The sequence below is a fragment of the Salvia splendens genome, chromosome 3 (assembly GCF_004379255.2).
Source record: "Salvia splendens isolate huo1 chromosome 3, SspV2, whole genome shotgun sequence".
In the NCBI taxonomy this organism is placed as follows: Eukaryota; Viridiplantae; Streptophyta; class Magnoliopsida; order Lamiales; family Lamiaceae; genus Salvia; species Salvia splendens.
In genome coordinates, this window is record NC_056034.1 from 38,625,825 (window position 1) to 38,653,152 (window position 27,328).

At 43.4% G+C, this 27,328-nt stretch overlaps 2 protein-coding genes across 2 annotated transcripts; both read right to left on the bottom strand.

The window, feature by feature from the left end:
* Positions 1-2,568: 2,568 nt before the first annotated feature.
* Positions 2,569-3,615, bottom strand: LOC121793366 (60S ribosome subunit biogenesis protein NIP7 homolog). Its single transcript, XM_042191363.1, has 2 exons — positions 2,947-3,615; positions 2,569-2,821 (listed from the first exon to the last, which is right to left on the bottom strand). The coding sequence occupies exon 1, from the start codon at positions 3,524-3,526 to the stop codon at positions 2,960-2,962; it is 567 nt and encodes a 188-aa protein (XP_042047297.1). The 5' UTR covers positions 3,527-3,615; the 3' UTR covers positions 2,569-2,821; positions 2,947-2,959.
* Positions 3,616-10,200: 6,585 nt separating this feature from the next.
* LOC121797435 (protein SRC2-like) lies at positions 10,201-11,538 on the bottom strand. The gene has a single exon (XM_042196191.1). The coding sequence runs from the start codon at positions 11,360-11,362 to the stop codon at positions 10,337-10,339; it is 1,026 nt and encodes a 341-aa protein (XP_042052125.1). The 5' UTR covers positions 11,363-11,538; the 3' UTR covers positions 10,201-10,336.
* Between the last annotated feature and the right edge of the window lie 15,790 nt (positions 11,539-27,328).

Below are 27,328 nucleotides of genomic sequence, written 5' to 3' on the forward strand. Positions count from 1 at the left end.
CTGTACCAAAATATTCACAAGTAGTTGGGCTCAATGTTTTTTTTAATACAGCCCAAGTAATTAAATCAGAAGCCCAAATAAACGAGCCCAATTAAATGATGCACACTCAAATACCCTTGCACTTGTCTTTCTCCCTCATTTCACAAAATACACACAGCCTCCCTCCCTCTCACACATCGCCACCGCCGCCGCCAGCCTCCCTCCAGTGCCGTTGTCGCGCCACCGCCACTTCCGGCGGTGGTCCTTCTTTCTCCTCCTCTCTTTCTCCCTTCTCTCCCTCGGTTCCTCTCTTCACCGCCGGCATGCAGAGGCGGCGGCTTCGCCGCCCTCCTACCGGCAGTCCAACCGTCTCCGGACAGTAGCGGATCGGTTCTCCCTCTCTCCGTCGGTTCCTCTCTCTCTCTTTCTTTCTCTCTCTCTCTCTCTCCATTCTCTTCTCTCCCTCGGCTATGCTCACGCCGCCGCTGCCGCTGCTGTACGCGCGGCGGCTTGCCGTCGCGGCCCTCCACTCTCTCCCCCCCGATATCCACCGCCTCCTCGCCGGACTCCCGAAAGGTAAGGGTTGATTTATTGTTCTTTCCTTTTATTTCAGTTTCTAAGGATTTAAAGTCTTAGATCTGAGGTTTTTTGGAATTTAATTTGCGAAGGTTGGTGAAATTAATGAAGAATCGGGGTGTGGGGCTGTCCTCGACGTATCCGGGCTGCCAAAGAGCCATCGCCGGAAATCCGACAGATTTTTATTCTAGAGATAAGTTGTTAACTTGTGCTTACTATATTTGTATAACTTGGTTTCTCTATTTTATGAATTCGATGAATTCAAACAATTGTCTTGCTACTAAAAACTTGATGGTGAAATCAGGTTGGACTTATGTGTGTTGTTAAATTCACTTAATGCATGCTTTTACATAAGAAAGAAAGGCTTGGTGTTTACCTTTTTGGTGGTGAAAAGTGTTGTTGGTTCGTAGTGCTTGACTCTACAAGTGTGAGCAAATCTTCCTCCTTGGACTCCTCTGTCCGATGTGGGGTTGGTGTGGGCAGAGGAAATAGTATGTGGGGCGGGTGCGGAGTAAAAGTTTATGTGGGATTTGTGAAGGGATAATGTGGGGTTTGGGATAATGTGGGGCATGTGAAGGAAAATTAGGATATATGATGGTGATGTTTTATGGTGAAAGAAAGTGCATAAATGTACCGATTTATAAAAGATGGCAAGTGACGTAACTTGCAATTATTTTTGCAGAGAATGATTACCATATGTCAGAGGATGAGGATTTTTTTTTAGACTTCATTAATGCATCATTCATTGTTTCTACTACTCATTAAGGCAACATTAAATGCTGCCATGACAAGCGTTCCTTCTCGGATACGCTTATTAAATATTTTTTTTAATTAATTATTTGAGTATTTGCTTACTTAATCATTTAATTTGGTGTGTAGGTATAATCGGTTCCAATTCGTGGTCCTCCGCGTTGAAGTACCCGTTTTCTTAAAACATACGATGTACAAACTAAATTTTGTTGGACTTTTGTTGGATGTATCGGATATTAAAATTTTGATTTTGGGATCTGATTCTTTTATTATACATATATATATATTTTATATACTTGGCTAACGTCTGGAATACAACGACACTCCATCGTAAACAACACTCTATCGTAGTTCGAAAATTAATTACGCAAAAAGTCACTCATATGTGTATAATTACGCCAACATTATTGTTTCTAATAATATCGTTTTAGCGGGTCGTTACACTCCCGGTCACGAGAGATGTAGCGGCGAATTGATCTAATTGGTCGAGGAGGAGGGGCAGGGGCAGGGGCAGTGGCGACGACATAGACTTCATAGGCAGCACGATATTGTACATAGTATTCTTGTTCTTCGCACTCTCCTTTCGCCATAGTATCGGTGAAATCCATTTGAGAGAGTTTGAGTGAGAGAGGAAGATGTAGATGAGTTGTATGAAAAAATATGAATGAGAGATGAATGAAAGCTGATTTGATGTGAAAAATGAATGTGTATTTATAGATGATTTTGAGAATAAAAAAATTATGAAAAAATCAAAAAAATTTCAGCAAAACGATAATAAAACAGACATATTTTTGGGAATCTGAAAATATATTTTTTTAATTTTTGGTATTATTTTCGATTTAAAAAAAATGAATTTCCAATGGATAATCCGTTAGCCAATAGAAACGCGCCACGTAGCCTTCTCAGCGGCACGGACGTGCTTGATGCATCGAGCAGCGCGGTGCCAGCGGCGGGAATGCAGCGGCGGCGACAATGGTGTCGCGCCAGCAGCACGGACGCCAGCAAGCACTGTTGCGGATGCTCTTACAATCAAACTTAGCAGCCTATGAAAATGCACCTGTTGTACTCTGGGAGACAATAGCTGGTTGTACCATAAAACGAAAAGGAGATATGTATGTATGACACTCTCTATCTTGCGACCGTAACTCTGGGAGACAAGAGCTGGTTGTTGTACCATTAAATTTCTAATATGTGCACCTGTTGACTTGGTGAGAAGCATTACTTGTGCCAATCACCTCGGCCAGTTGCATTCACACTACTATCTTACAAACACCAAAATCATATTAACAAACAAAATTCATACTACTCCCTATGTACTAGAACAAGTATCATAATAAATTAACGATTAAACTCACCCCATAACTCTTCACTTCTCATCACAATCCTAACAAACTCAGACAAATAAAACATTAAGGTACAAAATTTCATAACCAAAACATTCGCTAATCAAGATGGAAACATAACCACCAGAACTTGGGTCACACAGCAGCATACAACAACGATTAGCATTAATAATCTGCATCAAACAAATCAGAGGAAATGATATCAGAAAATGAAAATACAACACATTTTCAATCGGAAACACTTCGATAATTATCAACCAACACAAAATAGATTTCCCAAAATTATATCATAATTCACCATTCAATCAGAACTAAAGGTCATCCTCCATCCTCAAATACTCTCCAATATCGGCGTGGCGATGCACAACGATCCCATTGGGGTCCATCTTCCGGCAATCCACGGTGCTCTTAGCAGCATCCCCAAATCCCAGCGGCACATCGGACATTGAGAAAACGACCACGCCGTCATTAACTTGAATGCTCTCCGTAATCCTCCCGACCCCGCCCTTCAACACGCTGTTCCCGTACAGGAAGCTCATTTCCGCCGTCGGCTTCAGCCATACCTTGTGCTTGGCGTTGGCGGCCAGCAGGTTCAGGCACTGGACCGTCAGGTGGAACTTCCCGCCCTTGGTGAATTTGCCGATCTGCGTCCCCAGCGAGACGAGCTTGTCGCGCTTGATGTTGGTGGCGCGCTTCACGAGCGATTCGGAGACGTAGTAGACGCGATTCTTCTGCATTCGGAAGCAGTAGCGGCCGGGGTTCGGCTCGGGTCCCTCGTGGGCCTGAGATTCGAGGACGATGTTCTTGAGGTTGTTGCCGACGAATTTGTGGAGCTTGTTGAAGACGGCGGTCGTCTCAATCTCGTCGAGAGGTCTCATGGCGATTGTTCAATTAGGGTTTCGGAAATGGGGATTTTTATTAGGTGAGTTTATCATTTCAGTAAGGTTTTAGGGAGATGATCTTGTTGGGCCGTGATGGGCTTACCAGATAAATTGGACCTCATTTAGGAAGACCATCTCAAACACTAAGTGCTTGTTTGCTAAGAAGAACAAGATATCTAAGATAATAATACAAATCATGATAAAAATTAAGATAATGATTTTAATCTGTGTATTTGCTACGTTAAGATACAATTTAAGATAAGGTATTAAAAGACGTTTATGTCCTTAGTAGTACATATATTTTCACAAATTGTGATTAGCAATATATTTATTTTAATTAAATGTGGTTATTGGTTATGGCCTTCTACAAATTAAATTTAATTAAATAATTTGTAACCAGTTTACACTGTAAGTACCAATTATACTTTAAACACAATGAAAAAATATTTTAAAAAAGTCAGAAAAAAATCTATAAAAACTATGAATTGCTGTAAAAAATAAAAAATAAAAAATAAAAAATAAAAAAAATAAAAATCTCAACCCAAAAAACTACAAAAACAATGAGTAGCTATTGAAGAAATCTACAAATACAAAATCTGAAACAAATTTGAATAATAAAAAGCTAACAAAAACAATGAGTAGCTAGCTATAGAATAATTCTACCAAAACAAAATCGAAAAAAAAATTGAATAATAAAAAAACAACAAAAACAATGAATGCTGTATAAGAAAGAAATCTAAAAAATCAAAATCGAAACAAAATCTGAATCAAAATTAGGTTATAAGAAACTAGGCACGGGCTAATCGCAAGAAATCTGATCCAAATCTGACGCTAATCACAGGGGCTAGAGTCGGCGTCCATGGAGGACCTCCGCTACCGCCGTACTCATCGTGATTGACCAATGAAAGGCAAGGAGAGTGAAGAAGGTAAAGAGAGAGAGGGGCGGAGTGAAGGGGGAGAGATAGAGAGAGAGATTGGTTGTGAGGGCATCAGTAACCCCGTCCCCATTTCCGGCCCCAAGTCCCCTCCACGTCATCATTCTTCTACAGTTGCGGCCCAGGCCCCAACTGCTGTAACCCTGTAGGTTGCGGCCCGGGCTGCAACTAATAAATGACACTATTCACAACTCCAACCTATTTTGAAAGTAAAATAAAAAACACTGAAAATTTATAATACGGAAAATTTAATTTCATCGAATACTGCAAAATTACAACATATAAATTTTCAAACTGAAAATAAAATACATAAAAACATAACGTCAATGCTGGAAAACGTTGTTGCGAGTCCAAATTTCTTCGATTAGATCGGCTTGGAGGCGAGTGTGTTGTTCCTCTTGGCGCATCGCAGCTGAACGAGCCATGACATTGCGGATGTCGTGAGGAAGGCCCTGCACGGGCGGCTCGGTGACAACGTAGTTACTCCCGGTGCTGGCGAGCGGATCGTCGCTCCACAAAGTGACGTTATCTTGTTCGTCCTCAACGATCATGTTATGCATTATGATACATGCATACATTGTGTCGGCGATGTTTGACCGCTGCCAACCACGGGCCGCTCCCTTCACGATAGCCCACCGCGCTTGGAGGACTCCGAATGCACGCTCGACATCTTTCCGAGCCGCCTCTTGCCTTTGGGCAAACATTGCCCTCCGATCGGTTGTCGGAGCTGTGATAGTCTTCACGAACACGGGCCATCGAGGGTAGATCCCGTCTGCCAGATAGTACCCCATACTATACCGACGGTGGTTGGCCGTGAACTCTACGTTCGGTGCTCGCCCAGCACACAAGTCGTTGAACAATGGAGACTCGTTCAACACATTGAGGTCGTTGTTGGACCCCGCGACACCAAAGTAGGCATGCCAGATCCACAATCTGAAATCGGCAACGGCCTCCAACACAATCGTGGGATGTGTGCCCTTGTGCCCGCTAGTGTATTGTCCTCTCCAAGCCGTTGGACAATTCTTCCACTGCCAGTGCATACAGTCGATGCTTCCAAGCATCCCCGGGAAGCCGTGGGCCCGCTCGTGCATGTCGACCAACTTGCTAACGTCGTTGGTCGTTGGCTTTCTCAAGTACGTATCCTTGAATGCTTCGACGACTGCCCGACAGAATCTAGCGAGGGACTCCCGTCCAGTAGGCTCGCTTACATGGAGATACTCATCGAACATATCTGATGTAGTTCCGTAAGCGAGTTGACGAATGGCAGACGTGCATTTCTGCAACGTCGATATACTTTCCCGGCCCACAGCATCGGTAGTTTGGCAGAAATACGGGTCACGAGCTACAACGGCGTTGACAATGCGTATGAACAAAGGCCTCCGCATCCGGAACCGGCGACGGAACATCTGATCACTCCATCGCGGATCTCTAGAGAAATAATCCGTGAAAAGCCGCAAGGCAGCTTGTTCACGGTCTCGGTGAATATACATCCGGGTACGTGGTACCCGGGTTCGTTGTTCGTTCCAAGCTTGAATAGCAGCTTGGAAGCGTTCAACTTCGTTGTTCATTTCTTCTTGGATTGCCGGGTACCGCCTCTCCTAACACTCGGGTCAATTGATCTTCGAATATTCTTTGACGAGGAGACATTTTTTCGAATTCTAGGAAGAGATTTGAAGTTGAATGTGAAGTTGAATGTGTATGAAAATGGAGTAGTATTTATAGAAAAAATTTTCGAATTTAAAATAAAAAAAAATTTGGTTGCGGCCCGGCCCGAGGACCGTGTAACGCTGGGCCGGGACTCGCCAGTTGCGGCCCGTCACCGTGCAACGCCGTCCCGGGCCGTGACGCGGGACGCTCCCCAGGCCGGGAACGCGGCCCCGGGACGGGCCTGAGCCGTGCCGGCCTTCCGTGTAATGCATGGGACGGGCCGGGACTCGCAATTTGCGGCCCGGCCCATGGCGTTACGCATGCTCTGAATTGCAACAGATGTGGAGAGAGAGAGAGAGAGGGGTAGATGTGGAGGGTTATTTTAGTCAATTACATGAGTATCAAGTTCCAATGAATGAGCAGATAAACAATCACACCCATTCCCCTGTGATTGCATATCATGAGAAATGGAGTTATTGAGGCGGGCCTGGTTCGGGCCGATTAAAAAACATGGGCTAGATAGATGAAGTAATTTGGCTACCAAAAACATGTTAAGGCCTGATAATTTAGCTATCTTGGACTTATCATGTGTATCAAACATGCACTAACATTCTCGCTCTATGATGAAAAGACCATAATTAAATTTGGAGTCTGTAGTTTAATCGAGACCATAATTTAATCTTTTGTAGCTTTGTGATCCATGGGACTGACACTGACTCAAACTCACATGGGCGGACCCATCTAGAGGACCAAAGGGGATTAAGCCCCTAATGAACTACTATTTTTTATTTAATATTTTCTTTTATAATTTTTTTAGATTTATTCAAATTTTATGTAAATAATTATATAAAAGTCCCTATCAACCTTCTGAATTACTAAAAGATATACTTTTAGTCTTTTTATAGTCCCTACATGCTCAGTCCCTGCTTTGAGACATCAGAATTCAATCGACGGCATTAGCGTCCCTATTTGTGGAGCATTGACGGTAAGCATGTGGGCAGATTTGCTTGTTGACAAAGTAAACCAAAATATAAATAGTTAAGTTTTTTTTTACTTTATGTGACCAGATGAAGTAACTTTGGGTGGCCATGAACAATTATCCATATATCCTTGTACTTAAAAGTTTATTCTTCCATATCGTTATAGAAGGCCATTTCAGTATCATTTCGAATATTATCACAGGCCGCACCACTTAGCCAAATCTTCCGTAAATAGGATATGTAGCAGCCTAGCAGGTGAATTTGTAAACGTTCTTTCTGCACTTGACCTTGGTATTTGTTTGTGATCCATTCCCAAGAACTTAGATCATTTGCCCGATGCTTATCAACGGGTCTTTGGAGACGTCGACATTGATACATGCCAATACTTTCATCTCATCTAATGAATATTTCTTGTTTCCTTCACTTGGAGTGTAAGGAATCTTCTTAACCTTTTCCCTGGAGGGATTGGTTGTGCCTCCTCGATGTCATAGTTGCCAACATTGAACATGTAATGGGAAGGGACTGAGAATTGTCCAGCTTTCACATGACTAGTTAATTGTTTGGAACAATACTATTTTGTTGACACCGAAATAATATGAAGAGGTGGAAAATATATTTGTTGTCAAGGGTGAACCGAAAGAACAAAAATAAGAATGAACGATGGAGTAGAATAAATTGGGGAAGAGATATTTCTAAAAGCGAAAAGGACCAAAAAAAATCTAAATCATGCAAAAGGAATGAAAGTGTCATGAAACTGATGAATGTTTACATTGTAAATTATGGTTTTATTATGTTTAAATCATCACTATTTTCTTTCTCCCCTTGTGTTAATTTTAAAAATAAATTGTTTTATGGGCGTCATTTTGTTTTCAACAAGTAAGACGAAGTTATCAAGGATTAATAAGTCGCATCAAATTCCAACATTTTCACCTAGAAACCCCAATTTTCTAATTTGACTAGTCTCTTGGGTGTGGAGTTGAATATGATTGATAGTTAGAGCATCTCCTATGGCGCCCCTCCGGTAGGACGTCCGGTCGGACACCGGGAAGGGCGACGGGACGTCCGCCGTTGGGAGGTCGGAGGTCGGATACGGACGTCCCGTGAGGACGTCGGGTGTCCTCGGACATCCCGGCGACGGGCGGGCGGACGTCCGCCACTGTGGCTTCAACTCGGACGTCCGGTCGGACGTCCCGTTTTTTTTTTTTTTTTTTTTTGAAACTCTATATATACGGCTCGTTGAATTTTATTTCATTCGCACCACTTGCGTTAATAACAAGTTTCTCTCTCTACATCTATAATCTCAAGTATATCTAGAATGTCTAGTGAAAGTGATAGCGAGAATGAGTTGGAGGTCGCTGTTTCAGGTGCTATACAGAGGCTGCTACAACAGAGGTTGCAGCGGCGGCAGCAGGCGGCGGTACCTCGGCCGATCCATCGTCGAACTCAAGTACCCCGTGACCACATTGCTGCACATATTCGGTTGTATGCGGACTACTTCGCTCCGCAACCGCGTTTTGGGGAAGCCTTATTCCGGCGACGCTTTAGGATGCATCGTCCGCTGTTTCTGCACATCGTGGGTGCTTTAGAGAGTAGATACCTGTTTTTTAGGATCAGAGAGGATGCAGCTGGCAAACCCGGACTCACGCCCTTGCAGAAGTGCACTGTCGCAATCAGACAACTGGCGTATGGAGGCGCGGCCGACATGTTCGACGAGTACCTCCACATTGGCGAGTCGACAGCAGTCGAGTGTCTGCAAAATTTTTGCGCGGGCGTGAGAGCGATATTCGGGGAGCGGTATCTTCGGAGTCCGAGCCCCGAAGACTGCCAGATGCTGATAGATATGCATGGGTCGGTGCACGGGTTCCCTGGGATGTTGGGCAGCATAGATTGTATGCACTGGGAGTGGAAGAACTGCCCCGCCGCCTGGAAGGGGATGTACACTACCGGCTTCAAAGCCAAGCATCCCACGATGATCCTTGAAGCTGTAGCTGACTACCGGTTGTGGATATGGCATGCTTATTTTGGAGTCGCCGGGTCCAACAACGACATCAACGTTCTCCAGTCGTCGCCCCTGTTCAACGATCAGTGCAATGGCGTTGGTCCCGCCATCAGTTTCGTCGCCAACGGCAACCAACATAATATGGGGTACTATTTGGCAGATGGGATATACCCAAACTGGCCTGTCTTTGTGAAGTCAATCAAGCATGCGACCGGACAAAAGAAGACATACTTTGCGAGCCGTCAGGAAGCAGCGCGCAAGGATGTGGAGCGGGCATTTGGTGTGCTCCAGAGTCGGTGGGCGGTAGTGAAGGGTCCTGCACGGCAGTGGTATATTCCCAACATCGGCGATGTCATGTACGCATGTATCATAATGCACAACATGATTGTCGAAAATGAAGCTGCGGAACTGACTCAGTGGACCAATGAAGATGATACGGGTGCAGGTCCAAGTCACGGCGTGGCCACCGCGAATGTGAATATGGGGGTACCTCATGGAGAGGTCGAGCGGCTGCGTGCATTTGCCGACATGCGGCAAACAGATGCCCATATTCGACTTCAGCAGGATATTATCGAAGAGGTTTGGACTCAGAGGGGTTGACGTGATAATGTATGAATTTTTTTTTTATTAGTGTGTAATTTTTTTTTTCGAATCATGTATGTTTTTTCCGATAAAGTTGTTAATTTTTCCCGTTCGTATTCTCGGTCAAATTTTATTTCCGTAAACGTAAATTGTTTTATTTGTGAATTTATGATTTTTTTTATTGCGGGATGTCCTAGTGGGAAGGGCGATGGGAAGGGCGGATATGCATGGGATGTCCTAGTGATGTGGCAGTGGGGTGGGATGTCCTAGTGACGTGGCAGAAGGTGTTTTTGGGATGTCCTAGTGGATGTCCGAGTGGGATGTCCGCCCACTGGAGATGCTCTTAATCAAGTTTTGATTCTAATAGCTTAACGAAGACCTATAAAATACGTGCCAAATCTGCTGCTCCATCTATTGGAATTAGTCTGTGGACCAACAACTCAACAACTTGCAAAATGAACGTGTCTCTGTAACGTGAATAATCTACTCAAATACTGAATGATTATACATCAAAAAGCACAAACATAATTAATCAATATACCCGAATCAAACATTAGTTTTGATATGAAAAAGAGAAACACAAAACTTAATTTACAATATACATTAATTAGAAGTATAAATAAATTCAACAAGCAACATAAAATTCAACCACATTAAATAAAGCTCAGAAATCAAACCCTCCGTCAAAGCCGCCGTCAAAATCAGCCGCATCGGAAATCGCATCTCCGATCAACATTCCGCCGATAGCCCCGCCGAGAAGCCCAGCCCCCAATCCCAACCCAAACTTATTCTTTTTCTTCGGCTGCTGCGCCGCCACCGGCGGGTACCCGTACCCCTGCTGCGGCGGATACCCGTACCCCGGAGGCGGCGGCGGATAACCGTACCCCGGAGGCGGCGGCGGATAACCGTACCCAGCCGGCGGTGGAGGCGGATATCCTCCCGGTTTATGAGCATCGCCGACCACCGGATATCCTGCAGGCGGCGGCGGCGGATAATGTCCACCTCCCTCAGCCACCGCGGGATACGCCGGCGGCGGATATTGTCCACTTCCTTCAGCCACCGCAGGATACGCCGGTTGCGGCGGTGGATATTGTCCACTTCCCTCAGCCGCCGGGTAAGCCGCCGGCGGTGGATAATGGCTGCCTCCCTCAACCACCGGATAGCCCGACGGCGGCGGGTAAGCTCCGGAAGGTGGATATCCGGAGCTAGTTCCGGCAGGGTACCCGGTAAAATCACTTTTACCGGCCGGAGCTGTGGCGGCGGCGGCGATTTTGTCGCTGAATTTGCAGGAGAAAGTGAGCTGGCCCTTGGGTTTACCGCTGGGTTTGCGGACTTGGTAGTTAAGGAATTTCTTGCCGTCGGCGGCGGCGGGAGAATCGAGGAGCTCTTTGATGGGGACGCTGACCTCGCCAACATCCTTGTCGCCCAGGGCGCGCTCGCAGACGAGCTTGAAGTCGAGGGTGAGGCGGTTCGACTGCAGGGCGGCCTCGTCGACCGTGAAATTCATGGTGAAGTTCCAGGTGGGATTGGCGTCGCCGTCGTGGTCGACCGGAGACCGGGTCTTCTGCTTGGAGGTTTTGTCGCCGCCGGAGATGGAAACGACGACGTAGACGTCCATCTTGGAGATGAGATTCACTTTGTTCAAGTCTCTCCCCGATTGAAGCGTGATTTCCAGAGTTCGATGCTCCATTTTTGAGATCCCCAATGAATTGCGATGAAACGGATTAGAGAGAGAGAGAGAGTGCGGAGATTGCAATGAATAAGGAGAGAGAGAGCTATGAATATGATAATTATCGTGTTGGCGTAACGTGTTTCTTCAAGTCAACGTTGACACGGTATATGTAAATTATCTGGCGGCTACCACGATTGTCGATAATTACAGTATTTATTTTATTTTTGCGGGATATCTCTGATAATTAATTTTGTTCTTTCTTTAGTTATTTCCAGGCAGGCAAGTCTTGCAAGTTTCTAATATACTTTTCAATATTTTATTCAATGCTACTTGTGTAATTTTCATTTGGTTTATATTATGCTAGAATTTAACTCGTTGCATGTACATTGTAAAATTCACAACTTATTTACATTGGAAGTAATTTTGTTTTTTCAAGAAATAGTAACATATATTACTCCATCTGTCCTATAAAAATATAAACCTTTAAAATGACACGAGAATTAGTCATGTATAATTAGTAAAGTAAGAGAGAATGAGAGAAGGATAGTTAAAGTAGTGTTAGTGGATAATGAAACTCGTATTATTATTAGTGTTTAATTAGTTGTTATAGTTGGCTATAATAATATAAGTTATAAATAAATTGATATATATAAATAATGATTTTGGGACAGTGTTTGATTGTCTTGAAAACCCTTGAAAATAACACTACTCATTAAACTACTCTTTGTTTGATTGCTTTGAAAACTAACACACGGACCCGGGAGAAAACACATGACTCGGTTGGAAATCATGTTAGGACACCCTATTGTATAACTCTGGCCTACTTTGGAGGGTGATATCGTGGAGAAAATTAAGTACTGTACTTCTTTCTTGAAACTGATTATTCTGCCATTTTTACCTTGAAAATTACTACCTCCGTTTCCTAAAAGTTTGTCTCATTTTTCCATTTTCATCCGTTCCCCAAACTTTGTCCCATTTCACTTTTTTATCATTTTTGATAGTGGACCTCATATTCCACTAACTCATTCCTAATCACATTTTATTATAAAACTAATATATAAAAGTAGGACCCACAATCCACTAACATTTTCAACTCATTTTCCATTACATTTCTTAAAACCCGTGCATGGTCAAAGTGGGACAATATTTGGGGGACGGAGGTAGTATGATTTGCCGCTTAAACTTCTTTGGAGGGTACATAAGGCAAGACAAAACATTTGTGGGACAAGACCGTCATTTCACAACTTTGTCATATGTTGGCCTGGCCTCCTTTTACAATCAAACACGATATTATGTTTGCTAGCAAATTCACAAAAATCACCAAAGCCCCATTTTCAAGGACTTATGGTGTCCACAGTAGTAGAGCCGCCTTGAGCCAATCCACAAAACTTGGCCGGCCCAAAAAAATACTTGTTCACACTATAATGGACAAGCCCAAGCCACCAATTATTAAATTTTTTTCATTTTTGTATATTTAATTTAAGTAGAAAAAAATTATTGGACTATAATAATTATTAAAAATGCATAATTTAATATAAAAAAATTAAACCAAATCTTCGTTGTATTATAGAAAGGGGCAAAATTAAACAACGATTTTTTTTAAAAAACACTAAAAAGACAACGCCGCCGCCTACTCGGTGGCGTCATCAGAATCTGCCGCTTCTTCTTCACCAGCTGCATCGCCATCGCCGTCACCATCGCCGCCCTCAGCTCCCGTTGCCGTTGCCGCTGCCGCTTTCTCCCACCCCAACCTCGACCTCAGCCTCAGTATGAGGTCGTAGTACATCCGCTTGGTGGGCGGGTCGGCCAACTTCTCATACAAGGACAAAGTATCATGAAGTTGCTTCATCATCTGCACCTCCAGGGTGTTGTTCAACGCCACTTGGGCCGTCCGGGGCGGGATGCAAACGTGCCCTCAACAGAGTGTTGGGAGGCGGATCTAGCGTCTCGGATTGTGGACTGCTGACCCTGTGGACGTGGGCGCCGGGAGAGTGACGAGGGGGGCTCCTCCAAAACATCGTCGTTGAGGTCGAAGGGACGTGAGCCGCTACTACTGCTGTAGTTGTTGGCCTTGCCGAATCTTGTACGCTTCGCACCAGTAGCAATCTCTTCCTCGCAGATGGCTCTGAATTTCGGGGAGTCCCGCAGAATGAGGAATTCTTCCCAGTAGCCGAACATGGCGTAGCCTTCAGTATTGAACAATTGCATCGACAATGCTTTTGTGTCGGCTTCCCTGCGGCCGCTTTCAGCAGTGTTCCGCGTCCCATGCCCTGGCAATAGCAACGGACGCCGCCTTTGTGTACAAAGTCCCCCGTCGACCGCTACTGCCATCGCTATCTCCGTCACCGCCCCCACTGCGGTCGCTGCGACCGCCATGGCCGGCGCCTTGCTGCTCTCCGTCGCGGCCGGAGCCTCGCGCACCGCGACCGCCTCGTCTCCCACCGCGACCGCCACCGCCGCTTCGCCCCCCCTAAGAGCCGCCTCCTCTCCTCATCTCCACACGTCCGGCCGTCGGGGTCTCCGATGTCCCCATCAATTCCTCCCATGTGAATCTATTAGATTCATCCAGAAGAGATTGATTGGAATGGAATTGGGAGGATTGAACTTGAGAAGGGATATCAGAATGCGGAATGTTGATCGCGTCCATGTTGGGTTGGTAGTCGCCCAACCCCGATTGGGGACGACCCACGTACCTCTGCTGATGAGAGGGGGACTGACCCCGGTTTTGAGGTATTTGTTGCCACGGCGCCGACGATGGCAGACTCCACATCTGGGATGGGGGGGTGGGACTCGATCTCCAGTGTTGGGGAGGTGGAAAGTGTTAGAAAATAAAATGCGAAAAATAAAAGATTATTGCGGAAAGTAAAAGACGGGGAGAACTTTAAAGACTACATTGTGACTGACTTGAATTCTATTCTCTCCATGGTTACACAACTATATATAGACTCTAATTCTAGCTAAACATGGAAAATATATTCTAATTATACTAATATCCTTTTTATTTGATTTTCCATAATCTTCATCGACTTCCTTCTTTATTCTTGCCATATTTTCATCCATTGCTTTCCTGTTCTCCAATTAATTAATTTCCTTATTCCAACACTCCCCCTCAAGTTGAGTATCGAGTTTTTCGACACTTAACTTGCACGATCTTTAGTTTGATAAATAGTTTATACTCGTATTTAAGAGTTCTTTAATTTCCATTGACAGTTTATGCTCGTATCATAGAGCTTCTTCAATTCATCGTTGATAGTTTATACTCATATCATGGAGTTATTTTTTCTTCATTGAAAGTTTAGACTCTTTCAAGGAGCTTCTTCATTTTTCTTCATTGAAAGTTTAGGCTCTTATCAAGGAGTTCTTCATTCATCATTGAAAGTTTAGACTAATTTCATGGAGTTCTTCAATTTTTGTTGACGGTTTTAACTCGTGTCAAGGAGCTCATTCGGACAGTTTTGACTCGTGTCGAGGAGCTAGTTCTGACAGTTTTGACTCATGTCGAGGAGCTAAATCAGACAGTTTTGACTCTTGTCGAGGAGCTAATCTAGACAGTTTTTGCTCTTGTCGAGGAGCTAATCTAGACAGTTTTTGCTCTTGTCTAGGAGCCAAAACTTTGACTCAATTTAATTTGCAGTCCAAAGCTTAATTTTGGTTTTTTTTCGGATAACATGTCCTCCGGCAGCCAAGGTGATTGCCATCAATTGTGCATCCCCGTCACTGGATCTTCCACCTGCCATTTCTGGGTTTTTCTTCTTAACTCAATTGGGAGTCCCTCATTCTCCGATCATTCTATTGGATTTCTTCTCGTCATTCTTCATGGCAACTCCCAAGCCTCTATGTCAATCATAGATAGCGCATCATGTCAATCATAGATAGCGCATCATGTCTTCTTTCTCGGTGGCCTTTTCTCGTCCGCTTTCTCGGTGGCCTTTGTAGCCTTGCTACTGGCTCCACTATCAACGGCTCTTCTCAGCCTTTCTACTCGTCCATAATCAGGCTTTACATTCTCGCCAGTCATTGGACTTGCATTACCAGCGAGCATACCATCACATCCTCTTTTGGCAACAGGTTCTCGACGTCTTCCCGACGACATTGGACTTGCATTACCAGCGAGCATACCATCACATCCTCTTTTGGCAACAGGTTCTCGACGTCTTCCCGACGACATCCCATTCCTACCAGCTCTTCATAGTGGCTGTGTGGCGACGCTATCTCTCTTCCCCTCGCCGCGCAGACGTTGGTTGCTCCGCCTTTGTCCTCGGAAATTCTCTCCTTGATTCGGAGATTGAATCGTTTGGCAAGTGGCTGATATCTCCCCTTGGCCAAACGCTTCATCCATTTTAAAGTAATTTCTCTATCTTGGCTGCCCTAGGCAGTAGCTTCTCCTCTCTCGACGGGGCCAGCCATCTTCTGTCCATCTCCGGCACGGCTACCTTTGCAGCAGTGATCGATTATCATACAGTTGTGTCTGGGATTCAGCTCTTTTCCAGCAGTATTCTCTCCACTAGTGGTTCTGCTTGGAAGACGAGTCATTCGGTTGATCAATATCTCGCCCTCTCAGCCGGATAACTCGTCATCTTTTCCTTTGGTCTGATAGTCATTCTTCGGTCGTGGCCTTCTCTCCCCCTAGGCCGGATAATTTATCAACTTCTTTGTCTCTTTTTCCGGAGGCACTGCTGCAGGAAATGGAGACCTTCTCTCAGGCCATTCCGGCAATATCAAATCGGTCTTCTTTGGCCTTCATGACCACCTTAGATTTGGAGAGGAGTTATTCGGTCGCATTCTTCCTCTCCCCTCGGCCGGTTAATTCATGACTCTCTTCGTTCTCTTTCAATCTCTCTTGAGTTCTTTCGGAGGCTAATCTTCAAACCGAAAATAATAGCCAACAGCCAACCTCATGTCCAAGTTTTACTCCTAATTCTTGAGAAATTAAAAAATCCAAAATTGGAGTCTAATAATTAAACCATAAGAGCAGCGTCCATCTCATTCTTTTTTTTTTTCAATTCGCCAGAACAGCGGCCTCGTCAGGTCACCACCTCTGTTTTTTCTCGTCGCCTTTCTTTTCTCGCCCCCGAGGACAACCTGTCTTCTGGCGGCAATGCGCTCTCCAGCATCTTCTCGGAATTCTGTCAAGCATCCATTTCGTTGGTTTCTCCTTTCTTGGTGGTTCCTTGTTGCTAGTCTCAACAAGTCTCTCTAGGGCCATTCCGCCATCGATCCTTTTGCGTGGCAATCTTGACGCTCCATTGGTGTGTCGGCTGCGCCTTTGCAGCTTTCTCTCACTCTCACTATCGGTCATCTATGTTGTTACTTTGTTGGTGAAGAACTTCCCGTCGGGCAGAGTTTCAGCCCTCAACTCCAGTAAGATCATTTTCGAGAGCCCTAACCAGATTCTGAAAAAAAAACTTGGCAGTAACCTTAGTGAGATTCACCAACTTGGGCTTTGGCTTTCCCAGCAAAGTTGGTTGTCTCCTTCCTTGTTTTCCCGAGGCGGGTTTCATTTTTTTTTTCAATAGAGACAGCGATCGATCCACGTGATCGAACCTGCTCTGATACCATGTTAGAAAATATAATGCGGAAAATAAACGATTATTACGGAAAGTAAAAGACGGGGAGAACTTTAAAGACTACATTGTGAATGACTTGAATTCTATTCTCTCCATGGTTACACAACTATATATAGACTCTAATTCTAGCTAAACATGGAAAATATATTTTAATTATACTAATATCCTTTTTATTTGATTTTCCATAATCTTCATTGATTTCCTTTTTTATTCTTGCCATATTTTCATCCATTGCCTTCTTGTTCTCCAATTAATTAATTTCCTTATTCAACAGAAAGCTCCCGTATCCGAATCTACATAGTCGGGGGAATTATCATCTCCACCTTGTATTTTTCGAAAATTTTATAAAAATTGTAGAGAATGGTGTAAAATGTGTGTAAGTTAAATAATTTTTTTTTAAAAAAAGTGGGAAGCCGCGGCTCTCGGCCGCTACAATAGGGGACCCGCGGATCGTGCCCAAGCGCCACGGCCGAGCCGCCGGCGTGGCTCTCCCCTCCCCCCGCCGCGGCCTTTGGTGGCACTCGTTATAGGGAGCCGCGGCCGAGCCACATGCGAGCCACGAGCCGCAGCCGGCGGCTCCCCTACAGTGGACGCTCTTAGAGTTAGAGACTTTCAAGACAATCAAATTTGTTGTGTCCAATTTCGACTCCTCTTTACCACGGTACTCCTGCCCCTAAAGTGCAAATAGCTTCTTCTCATGCTCAATTTTTGCTGCTTCACGAGCTTGAAATCGTGACATCATTTCATTGGCAATAAGATTAATAATTTTATCATTACTTTGGATTGTAATTGTATTTTTATTTAATTTATACATTTTGTTCTGCAAAATTTGGGATATTTGATAATGTTCATTTATATGATCTTATTGTGATGTATTCTTTTTGTATGAAAACATTTAGAGAAACCATCTAAATCCAAAAAGTCTAAATATTTATATTGTTGTATGGGTGGAAATATTCAAATAATGTCTATGATGGATCCGCGAATTTCTGATGGTGATAAATGCAAGTAAAAATACGGATCACGACACAGAGAATTTACGTGGTTCGATTTACTGAGGTAAATCTACGTCCACGGGAAGAAAGGAGGGCAGAGTTGTATTGCTTGATCTGTTTTCTACAGCTTACAAATACAGACTTGCTATTTTATATTTTTATCTCTAGAGAGCGAGAGAGTCTAACCCTATCTATCTGATCTAGGTTCTATTTATACCATCAACCAAGATCGTGGCATGCAGCACCATTTATTAGGTAGTGGATGTCGTGGAGATCGTGGCGATCTCGCATGGGTCCACTATCCTCCATGAGTTAATGACTGCTTGACACCACTAAATAGATCGTGGGTGTAGTGGAGGTGGAAATCCTGCATGAGTCCACTATCTCCTAGTTCGGTCGAATACTGAGACCGAACTGCTGAATTATTGCCGAGCAGCTTTTGCCGATCTGAGAGTAGAGCTTGATGCCGACCTGAGAGCAGAGTTTGATTGGTTGGCTTTTACCGAGCTGTAGGCTGGGGCCGAACTCTTTGGTTGTGCCGAACTGAACTCTTTAGTCATGCCGGACTGATACTCTTTAGTCATGCCGAACTGATACTCTTTCTTGGGCTTTAGGCTGATGGGCTTTACTGCTGTTGGGCTTGTTTAGTACGTACTCCATCACTACCCCCCCCGGAAAGCGAAGTGAATCACTTCGGCATTCTGGATAAAGGTACGGGGTAAGTTGATGTTTGTCCTCGGTCTGATGAAGTGAACTCTTCTTTGACCGGACTCGTCTTTGGTCTGATGAAATAAACATCTTTGACCGGACTCGTCTTTGGTCTGATGAAATAAACATCTTTGACCGGACTCGTCTTTGGTCTGATGAAATAAACATCTTTGACCGGACTCGTCTTTGGTCTGATGAAATAAACATCTTTGACCGGACTAAGCTTGTGTCCTAATTTGGCGAGTTTTATCGCTCGGATCGGACTTTCCGTTGTCCTAATTTGGGGATCGGACTTTCCCTTGTTCTAATTCAGGCAAGTTTTATCGCGTGAATCGGACTTTTGTTGCAGTTCGTTTCAGACGAAGTGCTTGATTTTTAAGCCGAATTGTGGTCTTGTATCCTCTTTAGAAGCTTGGACTTCACAATCGTTGGCTTATTGCAGCTCGTTTCAGACGAACTGCTTGTTTAAGCTGAATTGTGGTCTTGTATCTTCTGTAGAAGCTTTGGCTCACAATCGTTGGCTTGTTGCAGCTCGTTTCAGACGAACTGCTTGTTTAAGCTGAATTGTGGTCTTGTATCTTCTGTAGAAGCTTTGACTCACAATCGTTGGCTTGTTGCAGCTCGTTTCAGACGAACTGCTTGTTTAAGCTGAATTGTGGTCTTGTATCTTCTGTAGAAGCTTTGACTCACAATCGTTGGCTTGTATATGTTCTAAGAAGGGGATCAGCCTTCGAAGAACAAGATACCTCAGTAACATTTGTAAGAGACGACACGCACATAGACAGACAAAACGCATATAGACAAATAAAAAGCACATAGAGACAAACAAAGACCAAGCAAACCAAATAAAGCACATTGACCGAACAGGACTCAAGACTGACTGACCGGACTGTCTCTTACAAATGGAACTTTTTGAGGTTGGAAATGTGCCATGTTCGGGGTACCTGTTCTCCTGACATGTGAGCCAATTTGTAAGACCCTTTGCCGAGGACTTCTGACACCCGATACGGACCTTCCCATGTGGGTTCGAGCTTGCCCAGCTTTTCTGCTCGGCTTACTTCGTTGTTTCTCAAGACGAGATCTCCCACTTGAAATTGCAGCTTCTTCACCCTTTGGTTGTAATACCGGGCTACTTGCTCCTTGTACTTGGCTGCTTTTATGCATGCCAATTCTCTTCTTTCTTCGGCAAGATCTAGCTCGGCTCTCAGTCCGTCGTCATTCATTTCTGAGGAGAAATTTAGAGTTCGGGGACTGGGTACGCCGATCTCCACCGGAATTACGGCTTCAGTGCCGTACACCAGACTGTACGGAGTTTCACCGTTGGAGGTTGTGGGTGTAGTTCGGTAGGACCATAGGACTTGAGGGAGATTTTCTACCCATTGTCCTTTGGCTTGTTCTAACCGAGCTTTTAACCCTTTCACCAGAATCCGGTTCGTTACTTCCGTTTGTCCGTTTGCTTGGGGATGGGAGACCGAAGTGAACCGCTGTTGAATGTTCAGCTCTTGGCACCAATTCTTGAACGTTTTGTCGGTGAACTGAGTCCCATTATCCGAGATGAGGATGTGGGGTATGCCAAATCGGCACACTATGTTCTTCCAGACGAAATCCAATGCCTTCGAGCTCGTTATCGTAGCTAATGGTTCAGCTTCCACCCACTTCGTAAAGTAGTCCATGGCAACGATTAGGAATTTTATTTGCTGAGGAGCTTGTGGTAGTGGTCCCACTATATCTATACCCCATTGCATAAAAGGCCAAGGGCTTTGCATAGTGGATAGATCGGTCTGCGGCATCCTTGGGATATTTGCATGGATTTGGCACTTCGGGCATGTCTTGACGAGCTGCACTGCCTCTTGTACCATGGTTGGCCAATAATATCCCCGTCTCAGAACTTTTTTAGCTAAAGCTCTGGCTCCGATGTGGCTACCGCACGATCCTTCATGAACTTCTCTGAGGATGTAGTCCGTCTCTTCTGGTCCTACGCACCGCAATAACGGCTGGAGGTAAGACTTTCTAAAGAGGACTCCTTCATGAAGTTCGTACCGAAGTGCTCGGCACGTGATCTTCCGAGCTTCTCTCTTATCTTCGGGCAATTGTCCTTGATCCAGATACCGCAAGATCGGCGTCATCCAGTTCGGCGAGCTGGATATTGAATGTACCTCGGCTTCATCAATGCTTTGATGCATTAATTCTTCCGCCTTTGAGCTCGGATCTGAGGCCAACTTACTTAAGGTATCTGCTCGACTATTTTCCGCTCTGGGAATGCGGATTATCCGAAAATAGGAGAAACTTCGGCTGATGCTTTGCGCTTTGTCCAAATACTTCTTCATTCTCTCGTCACGAGCTTCACTTGTACCCAACATGTGATTTACTATGACTTGTGAATCACAATGGACTTTGAGAGATTTGACGAGCAGACTTTGCGCTAACTGGAGTCCGGCCAGGAGGGCTTCGTACTCGGCTTCATTATTAGTAGTGGGGAATAGGAACCGAAGTAAGTAGGTTACCTCGTGTCCGTCGGGAGCGACAAGTAAAATACCAGCTCCACTTCCCATCTTGTTTGAAGCTCCATCTACGAATCCGCTCCAGCAGTCCGGCGGCTCTACTTCGGATTCCAAGGGCTGTGCTAGTTCGTCATTGGCGGAATTTTTCTGTTCGGCAATGACAGGGATTGCTTGATCGAACTTGGCCTCTGCAAGAAAATCTGCCAAGGCTTGTCCCTTGATGGCTTTCCGAGGTAGGTACTCGATTGAGTGTTCTCCCAGCTCTATGGCCCATTTGGCGATTCTGCCTGATGCTTCTGGCTTGGTCAAAACTTGCCGAAGAGGCAGGTCGGTTAAGACGCATACCTTGTGAGCATAGAAGTATGGCCGCAGTCTCCTTGCTGCATTTACTAACACCAGAGCAATTTTTTCCAGAGGTTGATACCTTGTTTCTGGACCTCTTAATGCTCGGCTTGTAAAGTAGATGGGAAACTGCTTTAGGCCTTCTTCTCGTACAAGCACCGCGCTAATGGTTTGATCAGATGCCGCTAAGTATAAGAAAATTACTTCGGCATCTGTTGGAGCAGAGAGAATTGGAAGCTCGGCTAAATAACTTTTGAGCTCGTCAAAGGCCTTTTTCTGCTCGGCTCCTCACTCGAACTTTGGTGCCTTTTTCAACACCTTGAAGAACGGCAGTTGCTTTTCGGCTGCTTGGGAAAGGAATCGATTCAGTGCGGCTAGACATCCGGTTAGCCTTTGCACGTCGTGTATGGACTTCGGCATCGCCATGTTCTGAATAACTTGAACTTTTGAGGGATTTGCCTTGAGTCCGTCCTTTGAAACCCAACAACCCAGCAAACGGACTGAGCTTTTAAACCTCTGCTCTATGACTTCAGAGACGATTTAGTCTTCCCGGCAGGGAGAGCGTCAATAGTTAGGATTACTCCATCATATTGCGGCTCGTTATCGTCTTCGGGATCCTGTTGTCTTTTCAGATCCTGAGGAGCGCAGTTCGCACCTCCCTGCTTTTTGTTCTTTTTCGGCTGCTTGCTTTGGTATTTTTTTAACGTCCCTGCTTTCACAAGGGCATCAATACCTGCAGCCAAATGTCGGCACTCCTCGGTATCGTGACCGTAGTCTTGATGGAAGGCCAAATGTCGGCACTCCTCGGCGCACGGCTGATTTCGTCATCCGCTTTAGTCTTTCGAACATATCGGAATGTAGTTCGAAAATTTCCGCTCTTGACTTGTTCAGCGGTACGAACTGAGCGGGCGGCTTCTCGGGGTTGAGACGGGGTCCCAATCTGTCTTGCACCGGAGCCCTTTGAATTCTTTCAAATGGAGTCCGGCGAGGATGCCCCTGATCGCTATGATCGGGCTTCCTTCTGTCTCCTCGGGACGATGAGCTGTCTAACGACCGTTTGCGACGGTCTGCCTCATCGGCCCGGGAGTACTGGTCCACAATGTCCCACATTTCCTGAGCTGTCTGCGGACCGCACTCAACGAGCTTCCTGTAGAGAGCTCCGGGCAGGATTCCATTTTGGAATGCCGAGATGACAAGCAGATCGTTGAGATCGTCTACTTGCAGGCATTCCTTGTGGAATCTTGTCATAAAGTCGCTGATTTTTTCGTCGCGACCTTGACGAATAGAAAGCAGCTGAGCCGAAGTGATCCGGGCTTCCGCTTTCTGAAAGAACCTCCTGTGGAAAGCATCCATTAGATCTCGGTAGGATCTAATGCTGCCTTGAGGAAGGCTGTCGAACCACCTTCTGGCGTTCCCGATGAGCAGCTCGGGGAACAGCTTGCACATATGGACCTCATTGAGACCCTGGTTCGCCATATTATACTGATAGCGTCCCAAGAAGTCATGAGGATCCACTAGCCCGTCATAAGTCATTGACGGTGTCCGGTAGTTCCGCGGCAAAGGAGTTCGGGTGATATCGTCCGAGAACGGAGTCTTTAATGCTCCGTACATGGCGAACCCGACATCTCTTCGGTACGGAGGAGATGGAGTTCTCCTGTGGTTCCGGTACCGAGGAGGAACAGGAACATGTCGGGGTTGAGGATTCTTTCTCCTGGAAGACACGTCACTACTGCGGTAGTGACTTTCATGCCTAGATGAGGAGGGAGAATCCGTCGTTGTCTTCTCCGGCTGTTGGCTCTTCTGCAGGAAGGTTAAGAACTCCTCCTGCTTCTCGGCCAAGAACAGCTTGACAGCTTCATTTAAATCGGGCTGCTGGGAAGACTCGGTGCGATGACTCCTGGAGTGGCTTGTTCCTTCTTCGTGAGAACCGGAGGTAGATGTCTCCCGAGGCCGTTTTTCAGACCTGCGAGCTGGACTAGCTTCCTCACGGTTATCACGAACGGTATTATGGGTGTTATGTGATCTGGTATGCATTTTTTTGGGGTGGAAAAAGGGTCAAAAATTCGCTTTATCACAAATTTGGTTCTCTGTTTCCCACAGACGGCGCCAGTGATGGATCCGCGAATTTCTGATGGTGATAAATGCAAGTAAAAATACGGATCACGACACAGAGAATTTACGTGGTTCGATTTACTGAGGTAAATCTACGTCCACGGGAAGAAAGGAGGGCAGAGTTGTATTGCTTGATCTGTTTTCTACAGCTTACAAATACAGACTTGCTATTTTATATTTTTATCTCTAGAGAGCGAGAGAGTCTAACCCTATCTATCTGATCTAGGTTCTATTTATACCATCAACCAAGATCGTGGCATGCAGCACCATTTATTAGGTAGTGGATGTCGTGGAGATCGTGGCGATCTCGCATGGGTCCACTATCCTCCATGAGTTAATGACTGCTTGACACCACTAAATAGATCGTGGGTGTAGTGGAGGTGGAAATCCTGCATGAGTCCACTATCTCCTAGTTCGGTCGAATACTGAGACCGAACTGCTGAATTATTGCCGAGCAGCTTTTGCCGATCTGAGAGTAGAGCTTGATGCCGACCTGAGAGCAGAGTTTGATTGGTTGGCTTTTACCGAGCTGTAGGCTGGGGCCGAACTCTTTGGTTGTGCCGAACTGAACTCTTTAGTCATGCCGGACTGATACTCTTTAGTCATGCCGAACTGATACTCTTTCTTGGGCTTTAGGCTGATGGGCTTTACTGCTGTTGGGCTTGTTTAGTACGTACTCCATCAGTCTACCCGTAATTTCATGTATAGTTTGGTACTCCCTCCGTCCCGGGCTACTCGCTCATTTCCTTTTCGGCTCGGAGATTAAGGAATAAGTGTATAGGAAAGTCAAAAATGACGGCTGTAGGTGAAATTTTTTACTAAAAATGGAAAGAGTGCAAGTAACTTGGGACGCCCAAAAAGGAGATAAGTGCGAGTAGTGCGGGACGGAGGGAGTATTTTTTAAAGATTTAAAAGATGTTCACTATTTAAAAATATTCATATATGGAGTATATAATTTTAACTTTGTGGTGGTCCTTATCGTTTTCTTATGCTAAACTGTACTTTATGCTTATACACATAAATTAAGAGAAGTTTTGAGAAAATAACTATTGCTTCGTATGATTTTACTTTTATAAAATTGGGATAGTGAAAGCTTTTTAATACACTTATTTAGTTTGTAATGATAACGGAAAGTGGAAGTAAAAATATTTTTGAATAGTAATTTATTTGTCTAAAACTCTGTGATATCAATTCAGTTCACATGCAAATATTTAAGTGTTAATATATGTGTTACTATGGAAAAAATACATTGTTTCGTCCTCAATGGTCCAAACATTTAAGACATTTAGTAATTATATTTGAATTTATTTAAGTAGAATATTCATTCAGTGATTCTCATAATTTTACCACAAACAGAGAGGAAACATCTTTTTTGGTGCACGAATTTTGTCAAAGTATCATTTTAGGTCCGTGAACTTTGAAAATATCATTTTAGGTCCGCCAACTATTAGTTAATATCATTCGAAGTACTTTTTTACTATTTCCAAGTTTTTCTGGATGAAAATACTCTCAATACCTTAAAGAGTATATATTTTTAATAAAATTATCACATGCTCATATTTTTTATAAATATCTTTACTATATATTTTTGATGAATTTTCTAAATATAATTTAACTTTCAATATTATCATATAATTTTGTGACATGCAAGAAAAGTTCATTTTTCAACTTTTTAAAATTAAAGAATTTCAAAATATTTTTAAGAATGGATACTCGTAAAAATTAATGTCACAGTCAATAAACGATACTTGAATATTGATATAGTGATATTAGTTTTAAATAAGTATATCAATATTCAAGTATCGTCCAATGACCGTGCCTTGATATTTTACAAGTATCCATACCTCAAAAATATTTTAAAATTCTTTAATTATAAAAAGTTGAAGGAACTTTTCTTGCATGTCACAAAATTAAGTGGCAATATTGAAGTTCAAATTATATTTAGAAAATTTGTCAAAAAATATGAGTATGTGATAAGTTAAGTAAAAATATGTACCCTTTAAGGTATTGAGGGTATTTTCGTCCATAAAAACTTGGAAATATTAAAAAAGTACTTCGAATGATATTAATTCATAGTTGACGGACTTCAAATGATATTTTCAAAGTTCACGGACCTAAAATGATACTCTTACAAAGTTTATGGACCAAAAAAGACTTTCCCTCTTTAAAATATAACCCCACCACATGTTTGAATCTTCTTTTTGGATACAATAAATATTTCCATTCCCTCACACACCCAATCTCAGCCCGAGCATACATGTCTGAATACCCGATGCGGGTACGTGCACCCAACACTCGCAAATACCTACATTGACCTTGAAAGAGAATCGAAAATATATCAATTTTCTAAAATAAAACTGATTACAATCATGTACTAACACCTTAGAAAATGGCCCTAGAAGAATACATTGGTCTTCGATTGGTTAATCGGCGAATTAGGGCTTTTGACGATTAGAAACTGATATAAAAAAGAAACAATTAATTAATGAAAATGATAATTTTAAAAATATAAAATATGGTGAGAATTAAGAATAAAAATTAGTACTGTACTATATAAATTAGTAATAGAAAAAAGTAATTAAACTAAAAAATTTAAGTTATATGATTAGAATATGATAAATTTAGTCTAGAAATAAAATATGGTCAGAAAAATAAATGAAGAGAATTTAAATTTATTTTATTGAATGTTGATGTATTTGCTGACAACAGGAGACTATTTAACTTTAGTATCTGATATAATCTATTATTCCTCTATAGAGTAGATTTTTATCTCTAAATTTTGATATTTTTTGTATTTTTTATACTTGTATGTGCTCTGATAAGCTTATCTTTGATCAATTTCTCACTCTTACCAAACTTTTTCTAACCTTCAGTTCGACTACCATTTTTTTATGGATAATCATTCACAAATCATCCTTTTACTTTTGTGCTAATATCACATTTGATAGATATGTTAGGGGAAGTTAAGAGTTTTATGTGTCCTTAATCATATGCTATCCTTTATCCTTTTCACTTGTAATTTGTGCATACATATTATGGATGATATTTTTGTCCACACAAAATTTAATATTGTATTCTAACTTCTACACTAAATATGAAGATAAAACGAACTTTTAACTAACCTACCAAATATATTAACTAGACACATAACTAGCAAAAATCTTGTTATTATAGTCCATTTTATCTAGCCAAAATATGGATAGTCAGTCACACAAGCCTTTATAGTTTTGACACCATCATGATAGGTTCTCTATTGACATTTGCTGCTAGAATATGTTCCACTTTATGAAGTCTATCTTTCTCTTGATACCAGAAGTATCTTGAGGGCACTCACAATAACACCCATAAACCTGCCCTATGCGATCCGCGGGTTTATTGGCGCTATTGCACGGGTTCAGCTGATATAACTGCCTAAATGTTCGCCCGTAGGATAGGGCGTGCCGGTCGGCTAGGGCGTGGAGATTGGCGATATTGCAGGGGCGTTTCGCCCGCAGAATCCACCTTCGGATTTGAATATTTTTTAATTTATTCCTAACTTTTTACACTATAAATATCCCACTTCTCATCTCACTTTATCACCCTTTTTAGTGTGTTTTTCGTGGTACTTTTTCTGCATTTACTATCATGCATATTTTAATTTGTGTTTTTAAATCTATATTATTTTGCTATATATTTATTTATTTGATAACACAAATTTTTTTTAAAAAAAGATAAAAATGGTGGAATATATAAGAGTGGATTTTGGGTCTGACGCTATTA